The sequence below is a fragment of the Onychomys torridus genome, unplaced genomic scaffold (genome assembly GCF_903995425.1).
Source record: "Onychomys torridus unplaced genomic scaffold, mOncTor1.1, whole genome shotgun sequence".
In the NCBI taxonomy this organism is placed as follows: domain Eukaryota; kingdom Metazoa; phylum Chordata; class Mammalia; order Rodentia; family Cricetidae; genus Onychomys; species Onychomys torridus.
Genome location: NW_023412257.1, coordinates 1 through 21,319, shown reverse-complemented (window position 1 = coordinate 21,319; position 21,319 = coordinate 1). Strand labels below are relative to the sequence as shown.

Below are 21,319 nucleotides of genomic sequence, written 5' to 3'. Positions count from 1 at the left end.
CTCTGCTCGGCCACCTCCCCTCTCCTGGGCCACCTCCCTCCCCTCTGCTCAGCCACCTCCCCTCCCCTCTCCTCGGCCACCCCCCCTCTCCTCGGCCACCCCCCTCTGCTCGGCCACCTCCCCTCTCCTGGGCCACCTCCCCTCTGCTCGGCCACCTCCCCTCCCCTCTCCTGGGCCACCTCCCCTCTGCTCGGCCACCTCCCCTCTGCTCGGCCACCTCCCCTCCCCTCTCCTGGGCCACCTCCCCTCTGCTCGGCCACCTCCCCTCCCCTCTGCTCGGCCACCCCCCTCTGCTCGGCCACCTCCCCTCTGCTCGGCCACCTCCCCTCCTCGGCCACCTCCCCTCTCCTCGGCCACCTCCCCTCTCCTCGGCCACCTCCCCTCTCCTCGGCCACCTCCCCTCCCCTCTGCTCGGCCACCTCCCCTCCCCTCTCCTGGGCCACCCCCCCTCTCCTGGGCCCCCTCCCCTCTGCTCGGCCACCTCCCCTCCTCGTGGCTCCTGCTGCCTCGTGTCTCCCAGGCCTACACCCCAGAGGCACTCACCCTCCTCACATTCCTCCACACCGGGCGGGGGCCCCTCGCCGCCGGGTCCGTAAAGGTTCTCCATGGACTGTAAGAGGAAGAACGTCCCGTTCTAGGATACCTCTCTGCCCTGCTCCTTCTTTGCTCTGGCACCCTCGATGGCCCCCGTGGCCCACGAGGTAGTCAGGAAAGCTTGTTTCTTCCCAAACTCTCGGGCCATACAGCTGGGCCCAGGGCCGACCCCATGGAGAGGGCCATTCCCTCTCACAAATCCTGTGACCCAGACAGATGTGGGCTGCCCTCTGCTCACCTGGCTGGGGTCCCCGGGGGGCACGGCCAGAAGGGTACTGCTATCCACTTCACCCAACAGGAACTCAGAGACACTGCAGGGAGTGGGGGTCATTCCAGAGGTCCGTGAGCCATACTCCCCGACCCCACTCTGCCCCCACAGGTCCCGGAGCTCACGTGCAGCTGAAGGACACAGCAATGGTCTCCAGAGCCTTTTCAAACTCCCTCTTATCCGATTCATTGTTGCACTCATAATGAAAGGCTGAGGGGCAGAGAGGAGGTGCGACTCTGCTTGTCACATTCCTATGTATCCTTCAAAACCCCACTACAGACAGACCCCTCTTCTGGGAAGCCCTCCTGGAGCGCGCCTCCCTGGCTGACCTTTGACCTTGGCAATGAGCGTGCCCGCAGCTGTGAGCGTCTCCACAGTGTTCAGGAGCGGGTATTTGGAGATGACCTGGCGCATCACACGCAGGGCTTCACCCAGACACTCATGGGCCAGCGGCCTCCGGGCCTCAAGGAGGTCTGCCGAGCAGAGAGAGCGCGGGTGAGAAGGAAGGCACTGGTGAGATGGGGAAACTGAGGCAGAGGTGAAAGGGAGAGCCGGTTCCCCCAGGCAACTCTAGTAATTCCACTCCCTCCTGGTGTTACACCAGCAGGGAGGGCTGCCACCTCTCCAGTCTTTCTGCAGCTGTGGATGGCGGCGAGGCACAAAGAGGGAAAGCCGGGCGGCGCTCGCCTGTAATCCCAGCGCTCGGGAGGCAGAGGCAGGTGGATCTCTGTGAGGTCGAGGCCAGCCTGGGCTACAGAGCGAGTTCCAGGACAGCCAGGGCTGCACAGAGAAACCCTGTCTCAGTAAACAAACAACAACAACAACAACAAAAATAAAGATCAAAAGCCACTTGCAACTGGTCACACAGCTTTTCCCTGTCAACAGCCCTGGAAGGACCCTGCCTGGCATTATACCTTTGAGCAGTAGGGAGCCATGGAAGGTGTCGGGCCCGAGAGGATGTCGTCCTATCTGATGAACAAGACATTAACAATGTCTTCCTGTGTCGCCCAGACCCTCGGGCTGCAAACACCTCTGTCTCCCGGAGGCTGGGATGACAGGCCCGTGACACCACAGCCCTTTAGCCTCCATCCTTAAATGTCCAAAATCGGAAGGTGGAGTTTTTGCCCGTTCATTTTTTCCGCCTCACAGTGAGGGCAAGATGACAGGACACTGAGGTCTGGAGACCCTCCAGACGGAATCTGAGAAAGCTCCCTGGCCCTCTGCAGGCACCCAGGTCCCGCGGAATGCCACCCCGGAGGCGATTCCCTCCACATTTTTGTGGCTAGAATCTGAGCCCACATCTGGGAGGCGGACTCGGCTCCAGGAATCCCAGGATGCTGGCTGGGAAGCCGCGCCCCCTCCTGGGACACTCCAGGCAGGCACGTACCCCTTAGGGTCGCCAGGATCCCTGCAGCTCCACGCATGGTCCTTCTTCGAAGGAAGATAACACCCGAGATGCAGCCCAGAGGAGTGCAGGGTCCCTGGCCACCCCTGGGGGCTGTGCAAAGGCCCTGAGCACGCACGTGTGCGCGGTCCTGGCGCTGGGTGGGGGACCCGCGCCTTGGCACTGTCCTCTCACCTTGGGGCCCCGTCTGGCAGCGCTGGGGCCGTGGTCCAGCGCTGGGTGCAACGTCCCACAGACACACATGGCTCAGGGATGCGGGGCGGACGCTAGTGTGTGGCCCAGAGACCTGAGTCCTGAGCGTCTGGGGGTCCTTAGAGCGGTGGCCAGCAGCCAAACCGGCTCAGGCCGGTCCTCAGGCCCCGCCTCTCTCTGAGAACAACCCCACCTCCTATACCTCCATAGGCTCACACAAGGGCGGTTCTCTAACCAACCACACAGGAGGAGTTTGATTGGGAATGAGTGAGGTGTTTGCGGGGGAAACTGAGCTCAGAGCTGGAAGTCCAGGGCAGGGGAAGGCTCCAGAGAAAGGACCTTGCGGGGGCCTGTGTCCACCCCCCAGCTGCTGTCTCACATGCACCTTGACTGTCTGCGGACTGTGTTCCAGTCCTGTATAGAGAAGCCCAGTCCCGCAGGCTGGTGCGCCTGGTGATCCCGCGCCCCCAGGCCAGCATCCAAGGATGCTTGGGTACGGAAAGGCCGGGAGATTAGGGCTTCCCCAGAACGGCGGACTCAGCCTCCGCCCCGGAGACCAGATAACCCCGGGGGCTCCCACCCTCTCCCGGGAGCCGGCCTGCAAAGACCCGCGCCTCCCTGTGTCTGTGCGCTGGGGAGGCTGAGGGGGAGTGGGGCTGAGCGCTGAGCACAGCGCTTACATGTGGTTTCCGGGGAGCAGCCGGGCGGGGGCCGGTGCCCGACCCATCTCTCTGGGCTGCTGGAGACAAACAGGAAGGAGGTGAAAATAACTCTGGAGGAAACGGAGCCGTCAGCAATCGCGTGCAGGAGAAAACGGAACCGATATGCCTCAGGCCACTCACTCCCGGTACCTCCCCATGCGTCCCTGCCTTAACACCTCCGTGTACCCAGTGCCCGCAGCACTGCGCCCAGGGTCCTTCAGCTTCTGCAGCCACCGGTCCCCACACAAGGCTCCTTAGATACAATCTCCATTTCTAGGTTTCTGAGCAAATGCCTGAGACAGTCCTGTAGGTCAGGGAATGTCATCCAACTCCTACATATCCCTCAGAACCCTAGCTACTTTGCATCCTATTTGAAGCCTCCTCGAGTCCCTCCCTTCCCTTTTCTCTTTTCTTTCTTTTCCTTTTGTCTTTTTCTTCTTTTTTCTTTTCTTTTTGAGGCAGGGTCTCACCGTGTAATTCTGGCTGCCCTGGAACTCATAGAGATCCTCCTGCCTAAGTGCGGGGCTGACGGGCTTGCCCCTCCCAGTCAGGGACCCTCACCGTCTCGCAGCACAAACTCCTTGAGTTTCTCCAAGCCCTCAGCAAAGCGGGACACGTCAGCCAAGAGGGTTGAGATGTCTTCTACGCCATCAGGGAAAGGTCCCTCACTGGGGAGCTCTGCGGGGCTGGCAGCGGACAGGGGGCTTCGGTAGCCCCTGCCCAGGGTCCAGGTGGCAGCCCCTGAGAGTGGGAAGCCCGCAGCACTGGCATGGCGGCTCAGGCTGGTGGGTCTTTTGAGTGTGCCTGTGGCCTTGGCGCCCGTGGACAGGGACGTGGCTGGCGGCTCCAGCCTGGAGCCTCTGGACAATCCTTCCTGGGCAGTTCCTGGGAGGATACAGGGGAGAAGCATCAAGGGGGGGTCCTTCACCCCAAATGCTGCCTCAGTTTCCCCAGAACTTACTCATGGGGGCAGAAGTCAGATGGCAGAGATTTGAAAGCCCCCCCACACCTGTTACCCAACATTCTCCTCTCTTCAGCTTTCACAAACAACCGTCCTTACCCAAACCACAGCCTGGGGCGGGGCCTGCAGAAGCACAGGAGGGAGGGGGCACCCACTTCCTGGTGGGGGGTGGGGAGGGCCCTCGTGGGTCTCCTGCCTTCTAGCCACCCCCAGACTCCTCCATGGGTGTCCGCTTTCCAGAAAATGGATAACTCCTGAGACCTGAGATCATCAGGCTCCTGGACCCCAGCAACACCCTCAGACCTGGTAGAGATACCCTAAAGTTCAACAAGCACCTCAAAACTCAGCAGGCCACATCAAGGTCCTGAAGAAACTCAGAGACCCCTAAATCTGCCCTGCACACTTGCACCCCAGTCCCACACCATTTCCCCATTGGCTTCCAGAACCTTAAGTTTCCCGACTCCATCTTACAGAGTTTCGAACCTGTCACTGCAGCTGTACCCACTGACCAGAGCCCCCGTAGACCCTCGGCATATGACAGGGGCGCAGTGGTCGTTCCTGGTAAGGGTGGGTGACTTGGTGGCCACCCAAGGCCGCCCTACCGTTAAAGCGGATTCCCAGGTTCAGGCCTCTCTGTGCCGCCTGCCATCCTGCCTGTTGGGACTGTAGCTGGTACGGGCTCCCCACCGTGGGCCCAGCAGGTGCCGTAGCCGCGCCCTGTGCCCAGCAGTGGCCACACGGCTGTGGGTGTCATCCTGGGTCCCCGCCCGTTCTGTGCTCTACTCACCCCTGAGGAGGATTGGCGGGTTGGGGCTCCCCGCGCGGTTCTTTTTGGAAATAGAGGGGGTTTTCATTAGTTCTCGTTTCTTCCTAGAGAACATGGTGGAGCCAGTCCTGGTGGCCCAGGTGTGGACAGCAGCCCTGGGGGGTCTCAACCCCGGCAGCTCCTGGTGCTGGTTGTCTCTGGACCACATTGCTCAGGGCCACCCCCTCCCCAGCTGTCAGACCCCACGTGATGGGCCTGGCCCTCATTGGCGGCAAGTCCCCAACACAAGGAAAAGGCCCCCAGCGGAGGGAGGGAGGGAGGCGACGCCATAGACCCGCCCCCAGTGTGACTGTCCCGGTCACACTGTGTCAGTCCGTATGGGACTCTGCACACCAGCTCTGACACAGGTTCCCCACAGCGGCCACCTTCCCCTTGTGGTCTGCTTTCCTGGGATGTGACCACCGGACTCAGGCGCTAGCTGACCATGGCTGGGACATAGTCTCCCAGATGCTGTCAGGAAGAGCAGTCTCATCCGAATAGTGACACACAGGGACGCAGAGGAGAAGGTGGAGGAATGGAGGCCCACACGCAGATCCAGAGGACACCACCACAGGTGACCCCCCACTTCCTATGATCACGTGCCCTACAGTCTGCCGGCGACCACGGGGCAGGAGGGTGAACCGAGTGGCTTCTAACTCTCCCATCCCACCACCCGGAAGCCTCACTGCCCTACCCTCACTCCACTTGGCTCCTGTTCCCACCCAGCTTCCCACATCCCAGCTCTGAGCCTCATGGGATGAGCCCCAGAGGTCCCATCTAATTTAGACACCCCATCCCTTAACTGTCCAGAACCTCACTGACCTCAGCCACACTGGATGGCTCTCCAGGACACAGCCCAGGAAGCCCACAGCCCGTGGTGCCCAGTCCTGCTCTCCAAGCTCTGGTCCAACCACAAACCCAGCCGAGGAGCCCCTTAAGGGTCCCATGCCTTCCCCCACTCATAGTCGGATAGCTGGGGTGGGGTTGGAAGTTGTCTCAGGATGAGGGCTGGCTCTGGGGTGGGCTTCAGTTCCGGCCACGAAAGCTCCAGGGTCCTCTAAGCCATCTGGGACATTCCCCAAGCCTGACCTCATCTCTACTTCATGGTCAGAAACACTCACAAGTCCCGCCCTTTGGTGCCAGATCCACACAGGTATATGCAGGTCAGGGAACATGTGACTAGAGGCCCGGGCGTGCCCACATCTCACGCCTAGGCTCGCCCCACACTGCTTGGGGTCCAGGTGGCTGTAACTGCCATGCGTGACTACATGTGTGACCACAGACACACGCACACACTGTACATGCAATAGTGTGTGAGACCTGTACAGAGCCAGGGCTCCCAAAACATAAACACACAGCTACTGACTCACTCTTCTTGTCTCTCTTTATTTCTTCCAGGGCCCTGGGCTCTCCGGGAGCCAGTGTGTGGCTCAAGGACCCTCTGCCGGGTCTTTGCCACTCAGTCCCAAGGCAGGCATGCTCAGAGCATGGTCTCCACAGAGCTGGGGTCTTCCAGAAACCGGTTGACACGTTTGGAGTGCTTCAGGCCGGCTGTGAAAACCTCCCCGGCTCCAATCTCCTGCTGGCTGCCCTTCTCCTCTTCCCCTTGGTCTTTGGAGAAATATAGGAACACCTGACAGGGTGGTGACATGGAGGGAGATGTCAGCCCAGGGTCGGGAGGTCCTCAGCTCCTCCCTTCAGGCCCTATTATGGTTCCCGGCGTCACCTCCTCCAGCGTGGTCTGGCTAACGGAGAAGTCCTCCACACCGTGGTCCTTGCCCTGGGCAGCCAGCTCGCGGAACACGCGTGCCAAGGTGCAGCTGCCCCCAAGTGGCAGCTGGAATCGCAGGCGGCTGCCATGCACCTCCCGGAGCTCAGCACCCGGGAAGGTGGCCATGATGAAGGCTATCGCCGGTTCGGGCTGAGCCGGTGGGACCCTGAGGGTCAGTGTGTGGCCAGCCCCGAACCTGGAGGGGACAGGACCAGGGATGCAGGCCACGGCCCTCACTGCTTCTGGAACCCTCGCTGCCGCCCCTTACATCCCCTAGGCCTGTCTTGTAGAGCTGGACCGAACCCAATTCCTGCTCACCCTACTCTGCTTGGGAGCCACCACCGCGACCCTGAGGCCACGCCCACTCAGAGGACCTGACACACCTGCGTCAAAGTCAGACAGCCCTCACCTACCCTGGACGCCATCCAGAAAGCCCTCCTGTGAACACATCCACCTTCCCAGGCTCCGCCCCTAGGAAGCACCCTGTGGCCTTGCCCTTTGGTCCCACCCCAGCAACCTCCCCATATCCCCGTGGTGGTTCCGCCCCTCATGGCCTAGCCCCGCCAACAGACGCTCTAACTCCGCCCACATCCCATGCCACCCTTAAACTCTCCAGAGTTTCACGTCTACAAATGACACCCCGCCTTTTATACCTTAACCACGCCCATGCACAATAAAACCCCGCCCACACCCTAGAATTCACTCCAACCAGTTCTTTCTGGCTCCACCCCGACAAGTGACTCGGTTCTCTACGCATTGGCCCCGCCCCTCGCGTGGCCCCGCCCACGCACTCTAACCTTCCCATTCACCCTCCAGGACCCAAGCTCTTCCTACTCACCAGGTCTTTTCCAACTCGCCAATGTCCACACCCAACTCTTCAGGGCTCCACCTCCACATACCTGATTAGCCCTTCTAACCCCACCCACAACCTCGGCGCATCAATCAGACCCTGTATCCCTCCTGTCCCCGCCTCCCCGTAGGTCAGGCCCACGAGCCTGCCCGTCACGCCCTGCTCACCTGCCTTTGAGATACTGAGCGCTTCCCAGACATCGGAACCGCCCGTTCACCATGACGGCCAGGCGCGTGCAGAGGGCTTCGCACTCCTCCATGCTGTGGGCGACAGTGTGAGCGCAGCCAGCCTGCTCAGGGGCCATGCTCTCTCCCCTCCCTGGAGCTCTCTCACCCTACAGACCTCACCAGGGTCAGGATCGCCCCATCCTGCAAGGTGGCCAGAGAGTAGTTTGGTGCTCACCTGTGCGAGGTGAGCACCACGGAGCGGCCCTCGCGCACCACAGAGAGCAAGCTGTTCCAAAGAAACCGCCGTGCACTTGGGTCCATGCCTGTGGTGGGCTCGTCCTGCAAAGGAGGGAAAGGCTGGGAACCAGGAGGGACCCCAGTGACAGCGCCCGACCTGCTCAAAATCTGCCTCCTGAGGCTCCGCCCCGTCTAAACCAAGGCGCACTTCAATCAGGCCCCACCCTGCCCAGGCCACGCCCAAAAGGAGCGCTGTCTTGTACAGGCACCGCCCCTAAGGCCTCCACCAGCTTAGACCCCACCTCACTAAGGCCAGGTCCCATCTTACTCAGGTTCCACCCACAACCCACTCAGTCCCCGCCTCCACGCACCAGAAAGACCACTGCTGGGTCCCCAACCAGAGCCAGGGCTGTCGCCAGCTTCCGCTTGTTCCCTCCGCTGTAGGTGCCCGCGGGTCGGTCTGCGTAGCTAGGAAGGCCCAGGCGCACCAGGCCCGAGAGCGCTGTCTGTGGGGGGGTGTAGGGGGTGTTGGGGGGTGTGAGCGTGGGCAGGACCATACCGAGAGGGCCAGGCCACAGTAAGCATAGGGACAGGGCGAGTTCACCTGGGCAACCTGAGCCTTGGGCACCCCGCGCAGGCGCGCAAACAACTCCAGATGTTCCCGACCAGTCAGCAGGTCGAAGATGGCATCAGACTGGGGACAGTAGCCCATGCTGCGGTGTGCGGCAGCGGGATCCTGGGCCACGCTAGGAGTGGGGACAGGAGGCTCAAGAGCTTGCAGGCCACCCATGCAGGATTGCATAGGCGCATAGGTGTCCGTGGAGAGTCCCACGGCACGTGGGCCATGCACAGAGGGACGCAGATCCCAGGCAGTGGCCTGGTGGCCTGGTGAAGTACCACATCCACTCACGGACCGATGGGGGAAGAATCAGGGCTCAGGATATATATGCCCCCACCAGGAACCTCTTACTTGTGACCTGCCAGTACTGCTTCACCACTGCTGGGCAGCGTGTCCCCTGTCACCATGCGGAAGGTGGATGTCTTTCCTGCTCCATTGACGCCCAGCAGCCCAAAGCACTGAAAGGAACCCACAAACCCTTCACAGCCCACAGGCCCCAGTGTGGCTACGTGGAAGGGTGAGGGCAGGGGGTGGGGGCTGGTAGAGGCAGAGTATGGTTTTGGGCACCCAGGGTCTCATGTAACCCAGGCTGGCTTTGAACTCCCTATGTAGCCAAAGACAATCTTGAACACGGGATCCCCCTGCCTCAGTAGGCTCACATGCATTCCCAGATGTGTTCTGACTCCCTGGTAGGCAGCCAGTGAACCATGCAGCCAATGAGTTTGCTCCAAGGCCTTGAAGGCAGAAACGGGTGCCTAAGAAGTTTTAACTGAGAAGGCCTTGACATGGCCGTGTATAGAGCGAAGACTCAATGCTGTTAGCACGTGGGAAAGGACGGCCCCCACCACAGTGGCATTCAGTGTGCCTTTGGTGGCCACAGTTGGTGCTCAAAAATGTGAGCACACAGTAGGTGCCTAATGAGGGCTGAAGGCTCAATTGGGAGCTCAGAGTGGGGGCATAGCTCAGCAGTAGAGTCACAGCCTAGGGTGCTCCAGTGAGGGTCTGGGTGCGTGGGAGAGCCTTGGCTGGGCATGCCTGAGGCTCTGGTTTCTATTTCTAGTGCCACAGAAATAAACACGCATTTAAAAATTAGGTAACGGGGCTGAGCAGCGGTGGCACAGGCAGGCAGATCTCAGTGAGTTCGAGGCCAGCCTGGGCTATAAAGCGAGTTCCAGGATAGCTAGGATTGTTACATAGAGAAAGCCTGTCTCAAAAAACAAAAATAAATGAGTAAGTAAAAATTAGGTGACAGAGGGGGCTTAATGAAAGGTAACGTGAGCACAGCGGTGCTCAGAAAAGTGGGGTCACTGGAGGGGCTTGGTCGAGGGGGCAGACAGGTAGGGGGTACTCAACAACCAGCGAGGAGCCTCCAGCCTTGCCTGACCCAGCACTGAGTTCTCCGCCCCAGACTCACCTCCCCTGGGGGGATCCCCAGGCACAGGCGATCCACAGCCGGACTCTTCTGCCCACGGTACACCTGCAGGGGTGGGGCCACTTGAGAAGGGACAGAGTGCCCCTGCCAGCCCCGACCTGGCACCTGTCCCCACCCCGTGCCTACCTTAGTCAAGTCCCGGAGCACTAGCACGTCCCCCTTGGTGGCCCCCTTGGTCACACGCTCCCGCTCTCGAGCTACATCCTCATCCTCCTCATCCAGGGGTGGCAGTGGTCCCAGCTTGGGTCTGAGGATAGACAGGTAAATGGCCCCAGGGAGGGTGCTGGCTGCCACCACCCTCACCTGGTCCCCACTGACTGTGGCAGGAGGTGACTGCGGTGCTGGAGCAGGAGTGTGATGAGCAGGAACAGGGGTCCCTGGGCCACCATGGCCAGAAGGTTCTTGCCGACAATGTCCCAGTGTAGGGGTGACTGGAATTGTTTGTCTCCTGTGGGGACAGGAAGCACTGGGTCTTGCCCTCTGTCCAGTTTACCTTGGATTCAAGAATAGTGACCACGACCTGCACTGCTAAGGTATAGCTGACCTAGACTACAAAGTTTCACATCTTCTTTAACGTGTGGTCATAGACCATTCATGATATGATGCTTTAATTACCTTTCCTCACTTTTAATTTGACATCATTTTTGTGCCACCTAAAATCATCCAGTTAATGTGTCCCCATCTCATATAACCAAATTCGGAGGTAGCCCTCTCAGTGGTGCTGTTCACAGTCCCCATTTGACAGACATTCTCACCCAAGCGCTCAAAGGCATCTGCCATGGCCTGGTTCCGCACCATGTCGATAAGTCCTCGGCCCAGGCAGAAGTGGGGGAAGATAAGAAACACTTGCTTCAGAATCCGGCTTACTTCTTGCAAGTTCTGTTCAGGGCAGGAAGAGCCTAGCAGGTCAGCAGCTAAGCCCAACAGCACCCACTAACTCAGCTCAGCCCTAGCCCCAGGTTTGTGACAAGATCCCACCTGATCTGAAAGCAGTTCCAGCACAAAGGTGGCCATGCTGCTGTTGATGCCAATGAAGAGGTTAATGCAAGGTGAGTACCACATAGGCCGTGCTGGGCACAGGAGAAGAGAAGGAGGCTGGGTACATTAGAGGTGTGATGGACCAGCTGAAGGGAAGGGTGACAAGTGCCACCCAGTGACATGACACACTGGGTGGGCCCTCAGGATAACCCCCCTCAGATCTGTACTATGTGCCTTAGATCTGTATTAGGTGCCAGGATGTGATGAGCTTTTAAGGCCACATTGGCTAGCCTCTTCAATTCTAACTCCTTCCCCACCCCCCATCCTTGGTCTCACTATGAAGTCCAGGTTATCCTTGAATTCACAGTGATCCACCCTCTGCTTCCCAAGTGCTAGAATTAAAGGTGTGCACCACCATCTTGGCCTTTTTTTTTTAAAAAAAAAAAAAGATTTATTCGTTTTTATTTATGTGTGTGAGTGTTTCGCTGCTTCTATGTACACACATTATGTGTGTGCCTGGTGCCTGTAGAGGTCAGAAGCGGGCATTGGATCCCTGAAACTGCAGTTACAGAAGGTTGTGAGCCATCATGTAGGTGCTGAAAACTGAACCTGGGTCCTCTTAAAGAGTAACCAGTATTTTTAACCACTGAGCCATCTGTCCAACCCCTGAATCCTACCATTCTTGAGGTTCTATTGGACCTGAGAGTCTTTTTCTCCTGTTACTATGGATCTCCTCTCCCCACAAGAAGAGTAGACCTCAAGGGGCTGGGAGTCTCACCCATACAGCAGAAGCAAGAGTAAGAGGGTGGGCAGGTTCTCTGGCGCCACATAGGCCCTCTGCTGAAAGGCCAGGAAGATGAGCACCACTATGCACACTGCCACCAAGTAATTACCCTGTATCAGAGACAGGAGTCACCTCAGTGGCTCAGAGGGTCAGGGGTCAGGCTCAGCTGCTCCTCCCCTCCCCTCTCTTGTGGCCAGGTGCCCACTCACCCCACCTGGTGGCCAGCCATACATACCATGTCCCAGAGGAAATTGCCGAGCCAATAGAGGGTTTGAGGCAGGCCGCTGACCAGCTGCAGGTGTTTGGCTCTGGTGACACGTTCCTCGATGAGGACCAGGGTGAAGCTGGCTGGGACAAAGGACATGCCGAAGACCACGCAGATGGAGACAAGGACATCCACTGAGGAGGCCACCCTGGGGGCGAGAGGTTGGGAGTGGCTCAGAGCAAAATGGGGCATGGTGCTGAGTCTTTGGGATTGGTTCCCGGGCAGGAGAGAGGCATGGCAGTTTGGGGACACAGGCATGTGAGAGGCCTGGGTCCTTAAAAGTGGGAAAAGATCCAGGGTTCCTGGATGTTTTTTCATCCTGAAAGTCTCTGTTTTTTGTTGGTTGGTTGGTTGGCTTGTTTGTTTTTGAGACAGGGTCTCTCTACATAGCCTGGAACTTTCTATGTAAGTAGACCAGGCTAGCCTTAAACTCACAGAGATCTGCCTGCCTCTGCCTCCTGTGTCCTGAGATTAAAGGTGTGTGCCATCCCACTGCCTGGCCTTTCTGGTGTTGAGATGACATTCTGTCACCAGCCCGGGCCCAGGGAAGGCTCCGATCCAGTCCCCACCACCCCTGAGCAACAGACCACTGAGGGTCAATGGAGAGACTCACAGTGCAGCCTCAGACAGCTGCTCCTTGGTCAGGTTCAAAGGGTGGTTGAGTGTTGTGATGCTGTGGGCACCGAGGGCTGTGCCAGATGGTAGGAGGGCATGTAGGAGTCCATTGTTGGCTCGGTTCACAAAGGCCACCATGGCATGCCAGCCCTTGTTGTTGAACCAGATCTGAATGGATCAAAGGCCATGAGGTCCGAGAGGCGAGTGGCCTTGGATGCCGCCAGCCACCCCGCCTGCTGGCCCCAGCTCCCACCTTAAGGCTGTTGTGGGCGTCAAGGCCAAGGGCCCACTGAGTGAGGTTGTTCAGGATACGGTCTAGGGCATTGCCAGGTTGGGGGCTCAGCAGCGCCCGCATCTCTGCCACTGTGCGGACCACCTCATGCCCTGAGGGCAGGTCTGGGTCTCGGCCTCCCAGGGAGAAGCCCCCGTATCTGGGAAATGGTTTGGGGTAGAGATGGAGACTGAGGAGCTGGAGAAGTGGGCAGGCCAGCAGAGGGTGTGGGAAAAGGGACAGACAGGGCTTCCCACAACAGGTCCCATCTCACCTGACCTCATCCACCCACTTCTTAGTCTTCAGGCTGCAGGACATACAGTCGAATGGGAAGGGTCAGTATGGGGCATGGGGACCACCCAGCCTCCCCAGTGTGGGCACACAGAGCCTGGGTGCTTACCCCTGGCGCACCAGGCTGGGGTAAGTCTTCACCAGGAAGTCAGACACATTTCGGCCAGTGAGATTTCTGGATCACCTCCCCCAAGCCAGCCATGGCCTGGGGTGGCGGTGGCCCCCCAGCTCCAGCCGGACAGTCTGGCAGCAGGCGGCGGGCTCCAGGCTGGCTGCATTGGCATGCTGGGGACGGAGACTCTGGAGTCCAGTTACCACTGGCCAGGATGCTGGCCACATCTGCAGGGACCTCGGGGACCCAGAAGTAGCAGGCCAAGGAGTGTGTGCACTGGGATCCTCTGTGGAGTCGGAAAGGGCTGTGGGCACTGGGTGCCAGGACACAGACCCCACATTCCCATGAGGCGAGGGAGGCCTGCTCACCGGGGCCAGAGGGGAACCAAGGCAAGGAGCCCTGGAGGGAAACTGAGGCCAGAATCCAGACAAGAAATCTGAGGTGGGAACTCAGAGGGAAATCAAGGCAGAGACCAGGCAGGGAAATGGAGGCAGATCAAGAGAGGAAACTGAGGCAGAGCTGGGGAAACCGACACGGTTTCTGGGGTGGGGGATACACCAAGGACAGTTGACTGGGTTAGCCTCACCTGGCAGCTGTGCCCTGCACACTGGGGTACTGCAGCCCAGCCTGCCCCAGCAGTGCCTCCAGCAGCTTCGCCCGGTTGGGGTCCCCAGGGGCATCCTCACTGTGGGGTGACAGGTCAGCACTGTGACTGTGGCTATCCCATCACCTGCCACAGTCCCCTGCCCACTGTACCCAGCACCCACCTGAAGAAGGAGACCTGGGGGCCGTACATGGCAGGGCTGAGCTGCAGGGGCGCGGTACTGGCTGAACGGAGGGACGATGAGGCTGAAGAACAGGGCCAGGCCCACAAAGAGAGCAGGCAGCACAATCTGGGGGACAATGTCATCAGCACCCACCTCCCGCCCTGCTCCCACCCCGGGGGTCCCCAGCACCGTCCGCAGGAATGAAATCCCTGAAATGGGCAGCCAGCGTGGACAACGGACAGCCCAGGACAGTCACGCATGCTCTGCGGTGCAGGGCCTTGTCACCTGTGCAAACAGGCCCCGGCGGCTGCGACTGGCGAGCAGAAAACGCTTGTGGAGCAGAGCCCGGAGCTGTTGGCAGGTCAGTGTCCAGCCTTGCACTGGAGCAGCACCGGGTGTGGGAGCCCTGCGGGGCCTGGGGATCCAGCACCAACCTAGCTGTGGGGGGTGGGAGGGTGAGCTCCAGCACCTTGGGGGTGATGGGGGTGTGAGCAGGCGAGAGACTCACCCAGCTCTCCGTTCTCCAGGGCTGACGCCTCTGTGTGGGGCTGCAGAGTGGCCATGCGGGGCTGCAGGTGCTGTCCCGAGTCACCTCCTGTGGAGCCAGCGGGGTTCAGGGTGGGGGACAGGGTCTTGCTTCCTGGGAAAGCCAAGCCAGAGCCCAAAGCGGGGAAGGGCCAGCATTCAGACGGAGGACTTGATGCCAGCACCAGGGAGGAACCTGGGGTTCTGCCCCGAGGACAGACCCAGCCGGGGATGAGCAGCGGGTCTCAGGCCTGTTTTGACTCTGAACCAGGGTTGGGTCAAGGGTCACAGACCTATGGCGTACCTTCTCTGTGTGCATCCTCCACCACCTTTAGGAAGATCTGAGGAGACAGAGCAAGAGACTCGTAAGAGGGACCCCTCATAAACCACTGGTTCCCCTAGACCTCCTCAAGAGATCTCCAAGCCATCCACCTTCCCTAAGAGCCATCTTTCCTGCCTGGATCTCCCCCTTGCCATCCATAAGCAGACTCCTATTCACCCTTCAAAAATCCCACTAGGTCCCACACCTCCTCCAGGCTGGTGTCCGAGATCCCATAGCCGATGAGTCCCAGAGCCTCCAGTTGCCGATCCAGCTCTTGGAAGACCATGGCAAAGCTGCCATCCAGGGCACCCACATAGGGCAGTGCCAGCACCAGCTCATGGGGCAGCTCCTCCACCAGCTGAGCGCCAGGAACATGGCGCTGCACTAGGCCTAGTATCTGGGGCGTCCTCGGAGTGATGGAGGCCGCGTCAGGAGCTGGGGCCTGGCCGCTCCCGTCCGAGGCTCCTTGGGTGAGAGTTGACCCTGTGGACACAGGTCAGGGTTAAGGACTTTTTGGCCACGGGTGTGGAAGGACAGGCACCCGGTCTGGGGTCTTGAGCTCTGGTGCTGAGTTAAGTGGTTGCTGGCCCCCAGCATTCCCTTAGGGTCCCCGGGCCCAGTCTCACCCGCCAGGTTGCCCGCGCTGTCTGGCTTCTGCTTCCGTCTGGGGTCCCCGCTGTCTCCCTTCATAGAGAAAGACAGTGGTCCATCTCTGCAGGACAGAGCTGGGGACAGGGCTCGGGAGCTTGTTCTAGCTCTCACCTCCAAGTCCTGGGTGTTGAGGGACTGAGGACTCTTCACCAGCGTCAGGTAATAACCGCAGCCCAAGTGTCGACGCAAGAAAAGCGGGGACCCACAGCAGCACAAAGAACCATTCGCCACCATGGCCACGCGATCTCCCAGGAGCTCCGCCTCATCCAGGTGGTGCGTGGAGAGGATCAGTGTGCGATCTGGACATGGGGACCCAATCCATGTGAACCGCTGGGCTCACCGGGCCTCTACCCAGGTGGCAGTGTCTCTCAGGAATTGCCTAACCCTATGCAGCAAACTCCTGTGCATCCCTCAAAACCCCATCCCAGCATTTCATACTTTTGTTTTTTGCCCCACAAGCAGAAACCAGGGGAACCCGTTCTATGGGCTATTCTATCCCATCTTCCAGCTCTTACCTTCTCTGTACTTCAGCAGCAATTCCCAGATGCCACGGCGAGAAGCCGGGTCCACACCAGCAGTGGGCTCATCCAGGATAACTACGCGAGAGCCACCCACAAAGGCAATGGCCACAGACAGTTTCCGCTGCATCCCACCTGGGTGGAGAGAGTGACACTCCTCATGTGACCCACCCGGCTGTTTGTGGGGCAGCCTCACTAACCCACCCGAGGATACCTCAGTGCCCCGTCAGCCCCCGAAGTTCCACGCCCCACGGAGGCGGCCTTTCCAGGCCTACTCACCGGAGAGGTGACGCGTCTGTGTGTCCCACTTGGGGACGAGCCCCACATCCCGTATCAGGCGTTCCTGCTCAGAAGCTGACAGCAGCCGCACTCACGCCTTTCAAACGGCCGTAGAACCACACGTGCTCTCCACTGTCAGCCTGTGGCCAGGGGTGATGAGCGGGGTACTGTGTGTGTGTGTGTGTGTGTGTGTCAGGCGATGCCAGGCCCCTCCCACCCGCCCCATCCAGGCCTTGCAGGACTCACATGTCAAACAGCACATTGTACTGTGGGCAGACGCCCAGGTGAGGCCGGATGGCTGCCATGTGGTTTGCACATCATGGCCCAGGATGGAGCCGAGCCACCACTGGGTGGGAAAAGACACTCAAGATGGACCTGTTGGTGCGGGGATCTGAGATGCTGCCCTGCAGGGACAGCGGGCCGCCTACACTCCCAGGGTGCCGTGTGCTCCTTTTCCAGGGGAGGGAAGTGGGCAGAGGAGCTAGTGTGTGTGCAAACCAGACCCAGCTCCTGCTCCGCTGCACACCTGGACCCTCCGACCCCAATGCATGGACTAGATGGGGGAAACTGAGGGAAAGGGCGTAGCGGCTGGTGGCTCACAGTGTAGTTGTCTTGCCAAGCCACCATTGTGACCCAAAAGGCCGGTGATGTGGCCTTGGTAGAAGTCAAGGCTGAGTCCTCGGAGGGCTGGCTGTGGACAGCCACGAAAATGCTTCTTCAGGCCACGAATGGAGACACCAGGAGTGAGACCAGGTGGTGGCTCTTCCACCAGAACTGTGGAGGGAAGACAGGGTCAGCCATGGACCTGGGGTCCCCCGAGCTGGTCAGGGGAAACAGGCATGGTGCGGGATGGTCACCTCAACTACTGAGGAGGCTAAGGAAGGGATGCCCGTGAGGTTAAGGCCAGCCTTGGCAACTTAGTGAGACCCTGTCTCAAAAAAACAAACAAAAAAATGGTGGCTCAGGGGTAGAGTCTCTGTCTGGAATCCCCCCTAGAAGGAACTGGGGGCATGGCTGGGGGATAGAGCCCCTGCACAGAACCCAGGCAGAGAGGGGCTGAGATGTCATTCGGGTGGTAGAATGCTTGCTAGCTAGCATGCACAAGGCTCTGGGGGAGATCCCTAGGGGTCAGGGCCTGGGGATCCAGGGTGTCCAGGGCACTGAGTTGCAGGACCTGTTTCTCTAGGGGAGACAAGGGAGTCAAAACCAGCAAAAGGTTAATCATTGTCATGGGGCCTCACCCTTGGCATCTTGTGGGGCAGGGGCCAAGACAGAACTCTGGGGAGATCCAGGCCCACACCAGTAGCTCCTCCGAAAGGGGAAATTCCATGGCTCAGGGATCCCATATTGGCCTGGTGGAAAGTGACGCTTGGTTACACTTGTCATGCCCATGAGATGTGATAACCTCCGGGCCACACACTTGGAATCAGGGCACCCGGGGACCCTGCCCCTCAGAGGTAGTATCAGCTAGGAAATGTACTCCCAGAAACCCAATATCCCAGAGACATGCCCTAAAATGTGGTGTCTTGTAGCCAGGACAGTGAGACTGCGCCCCAGCAGGAAGCTCCACCCATCCTGGGCGGTATTCTAACCCAGGCTGTTCCCAGACACCAAACTGCAGGAGGCACAGTCTTCAAGGCGCACCTCCAGGAGCCCAGCGACACACCCTAAAACATCTCTCCCGGTGCCCAGGAACACTCCAGGGAGCCGGCGCGTTCCTCACCGGGAGCCCCTTCCCCTATGGCCCACCTGGGCAGACGGCCTCCAGGTACCAGAGGGCGAGGCCATAGATGGCGGCGTCCAGCAACAGGAAGGCAGCCGCCTGCACCAGGCTGAAGACATCCTCCGCAGGGCCCTGCCCAGATTGTGCCACTGCGCCCCATCCCCCTGCTCCTCCAGCAGCGCCAGGCTTTCACATCCGAAGCCGAAGGCCACGGGGGACAGCAGGCTCTGGGGAGAGAGAGGGGTTCAGGGAGCTGGCTACACTTTGGGGGCACCCCCACCACAGGCTGGAACATTCCTCACCGCAGCTACCAGGCCGCCTAGCGGCAGGCGCTCGCGCCAGGCCACACACAGCACGTAGGGCAGGTAGAGGGAGAAGTAGGCGAGGCCCCCACAGGCAGCTGCCAGGTTGGCCCTGGAGAAGAAGGCGCTGAGCAGAAAACTTTGAGCCACGGTGGCCACCGCGAAGGCCGCCAAGAAGAAGAAGACGACAAGCGGGTGCTGTAAGGAAGGATGTTCCCTAGCTGGGGGAAAGCACAAGACTTTCAGGATCCCATTCCGACCGAGATGGGTGCTAGGGATGCGTGTCCAGCTCCACTCCACGGGGCGCGCGCACGGCGGGGTGGGCATCGAGGACCCCTCACCTTGAGCACTACCACCAGCAGCGCCGTGCTGACCAGGAAGGGTCCCAGGCAGCTGAGGAACCAGCCAAGCCAGAGCACGGCGCGGCTCAGCCCCATGGCTCGCATGGTTTCTCGAAGCCTCGTCTCTTTCTCCCGCACCACGGCCTTCACGGTGAGCGCCACCGAATAGATCCAGGCCAGAGTCAGAAAAGGGGCAGAGACCGGCTCAGCACGCGCAGGAACCTGGAATGGTGGGATAGTGGGGTGCAGCTGCAGGTCCCCTGCACAGGGGGCACACACGGGTGTGGCACAAATACCACCCTGGGGTCTCCAGGCTTGGCAGCATCCTCAGAGGGCTGATCTAGGCAGAGCTCCCAGCACAGGTCACTTTATTTCTTTTTGGGGAGACCCTGGGAGTCTGGAGTCCTTTGAGCCCCCTACGGGTTCCAGGCAGGGTCCCTCCAAACCACAGAGCCCAGACAGGATGCAAGGAGGCTCTCACACATCATCCACATAGCAGGGGTGCGGCATCTGCTGCAGATAGAGGCTGGCGCGGGGGTCCCCTCCACTCAGCACACGCACAGCTGCCTGCTCCAGCAGGTCCTGCAGGTACACGAAGCCACCCCACACATATCGAAGGTCCATGAAAGGGTCTGCAGAGGGCCCGGGGTCCCAAAACCTGGGAGACGCCAGAATCAGTGGATAAGCTACATGGAAGTAAAGAAACTCTGCAGAGACCCTTTCCATTAGCCCTCCCATCCCCGCCTTTTTTGGTCTCTCTGTGTAGCTCTGGTTGTCCTGGATCTCGCTCTGTAGACCAGACTGGCCTCGAACTCACAGAGATCCTCCTGCCTCTGCCTCCCGAGTGCTGGGATTAAAGGTGTGCGCCACCACCGCCCGGCTCCATCAGCCCTTTCTTTTCCAGATTCAATAATGCACTAAGCTAGCTCCCCTGTCTCCACACTTGGGAAGTTCCATGATACACTTGGCTGGCTGCTCTTTGTACTAGGCTAGCCCCACACTGCCCTTGGCTAACGCCACTGCTGCACAGCACTATCCCCCACCCAGACCTTACCTTGGCCACGCTCACACCTAGTTCCGTCTGTCACCTCCAACAGACTCTGTCATCATGCTCTTGGCCCTGCCCCCCACTCTAGCCCCCGCCCCCAGCTCTCTCCCCTCACTTGTCCCTGATCTTGTTGGTCCTTGTGACATCATCAATATCCATTCGGATCTTGAATCGCAGGTGGCCAGGATCCAGGGCTGGAGATGACAGCTCCGATGGATCCAGAGAGTCCTTAGGGCTCAGGAAGACGATGCCCGCCCAGAGGCGGCGCTCATCCAGCAGCTCCATGGCACGGGACACAAGAGCTCCCTCAGAGGGCACAGCCTCCAGCTTGTCTAGGGACACACACTGTGGGGGGGCATGAATTCTAGGGTGTGACTGGACCCTCAGTCCCCAACCCCTTCCTCCTGGATCCCCTGTACCCCTAGGTGACCATATACATGGCCAGTGGGCTCCCTCTTCAGACATAAACAAAGCCCAGATCTCTGTGCTGCGCCGTCCAGGACAGGATCAGGCACTGGTCCCCTTCAGGTCACCAGGGGAAGGCCCACCCCACCATCTATGACAACCCCTCACCTCCATGATTTGGCCCAGGATTCCTGCTAGGCGCCCTACGTCGGCGTAAGCCTCCCGCCAGCTGTAACCACCCCTACTAGGGTCCAGAAAATCTCTGATGGCATCCAGCTGCTTCTGGCCTCTGGGTGTCTGCTGCCTCTGCCCTGAGCCTCCACTTCCAGCAGTCTCTGGGAAAGGGGAATGACAGGTCGGGAGGGGTCTCTGTCCACCCCTTCCCATCAGGAGACCCCAGCCCGGAGGTGGCCGACGCCAGCCCAGCTCACCTGAAGCACGGCCATGTTTGAACTGTCATTCATGAAGTTGAAGATCTGGGGTCCTAGCACCCCCCAGACCTCTTGTAGGTCCTCAACAGAGCCAGTTCCTCGAAGGTCCGGTTCACCTGCAATTGGGCAGCTGAGATCAGCTGAGGCCGCCTTTCCACGTACCTGCTCTGACCTTGGCCGTGCCCTGGCCCTCCACCTCTGGACCGCTTTACTCTCCATCACCATCGTCACCATCACCATCATCACCATCATCACCATCGAGTGTCACTGTGTGCCCTGGCTGATCTCGAACTCACAGATCCTCCCGTCTCTGCCTCCGAGTGCCGGGACTAAAGACGTGCACTGCAGTCACTGGACTTCTTTTCCTACCTTCGAGACAGCGTCTCACCCCGCAGCTTAGGCTGGAACTCTTGCCTCAGCTTCCTTCTGAGTGTCAGGATTATAAACCGATTTCTCTAAAGAGGCACGGCTTTAACTTGCATATTCTCTCTCTCTCTCTTTCTTTTTTTGTATTTTGAGTTCTAGTGATAGAGCCCATCGCTCTGTGTGTACCCTGTCACCACTGAGCCCTGCCCCAGAGCTCCTAACTCTGCCCCAGAGGGATCCTAGGTGGGGAGTTCTACCCTGACCACGCCCCCAGCCCCTCACTGGGGATTCTGGGCGGGGCTCCACCCTGACCACGCCCCCAG

The 21,319-nt window shown here is 59.7% G+C and overlaps 1 protein-coding gene and 1 pseudogene across 1 annotated transcript; both read right to left on the bottom strand.

Moving 5' to 3' along the window:
• Positions 1-543: 543 nt before the first annotated feature.
• Positions 544-5,873, bottom strand: LOC118575575 (rho GTPase-activating protein 45-like; the record flags this gene model as incomplete). The annotated part of the gene is made up of 7 exons (XM_036176062.1): positions 5,749-5,873; positions 4,909-4,991; positions 3,722-4,045; positions 1,192-1,335; positions 988-1,072; positions 833-905; positions 544-610 (listed from the first exon to the last, which is right to left on the bottom strand). Coding segments are annotated over exons 1-7 (901 nt in total), but the record flags the coding sequence as incomplete, so codon positions are not given.
• A 428-nt stretch (positions 5,874-6,301) lies between these two features.
• LOC118575574 lies at positions 6,302-20,843 on the bottom strand (annotated as a pseudogene).
• Between the last annotated feature and the right edge of the window lie 476 nt (positions 20,844-21,319).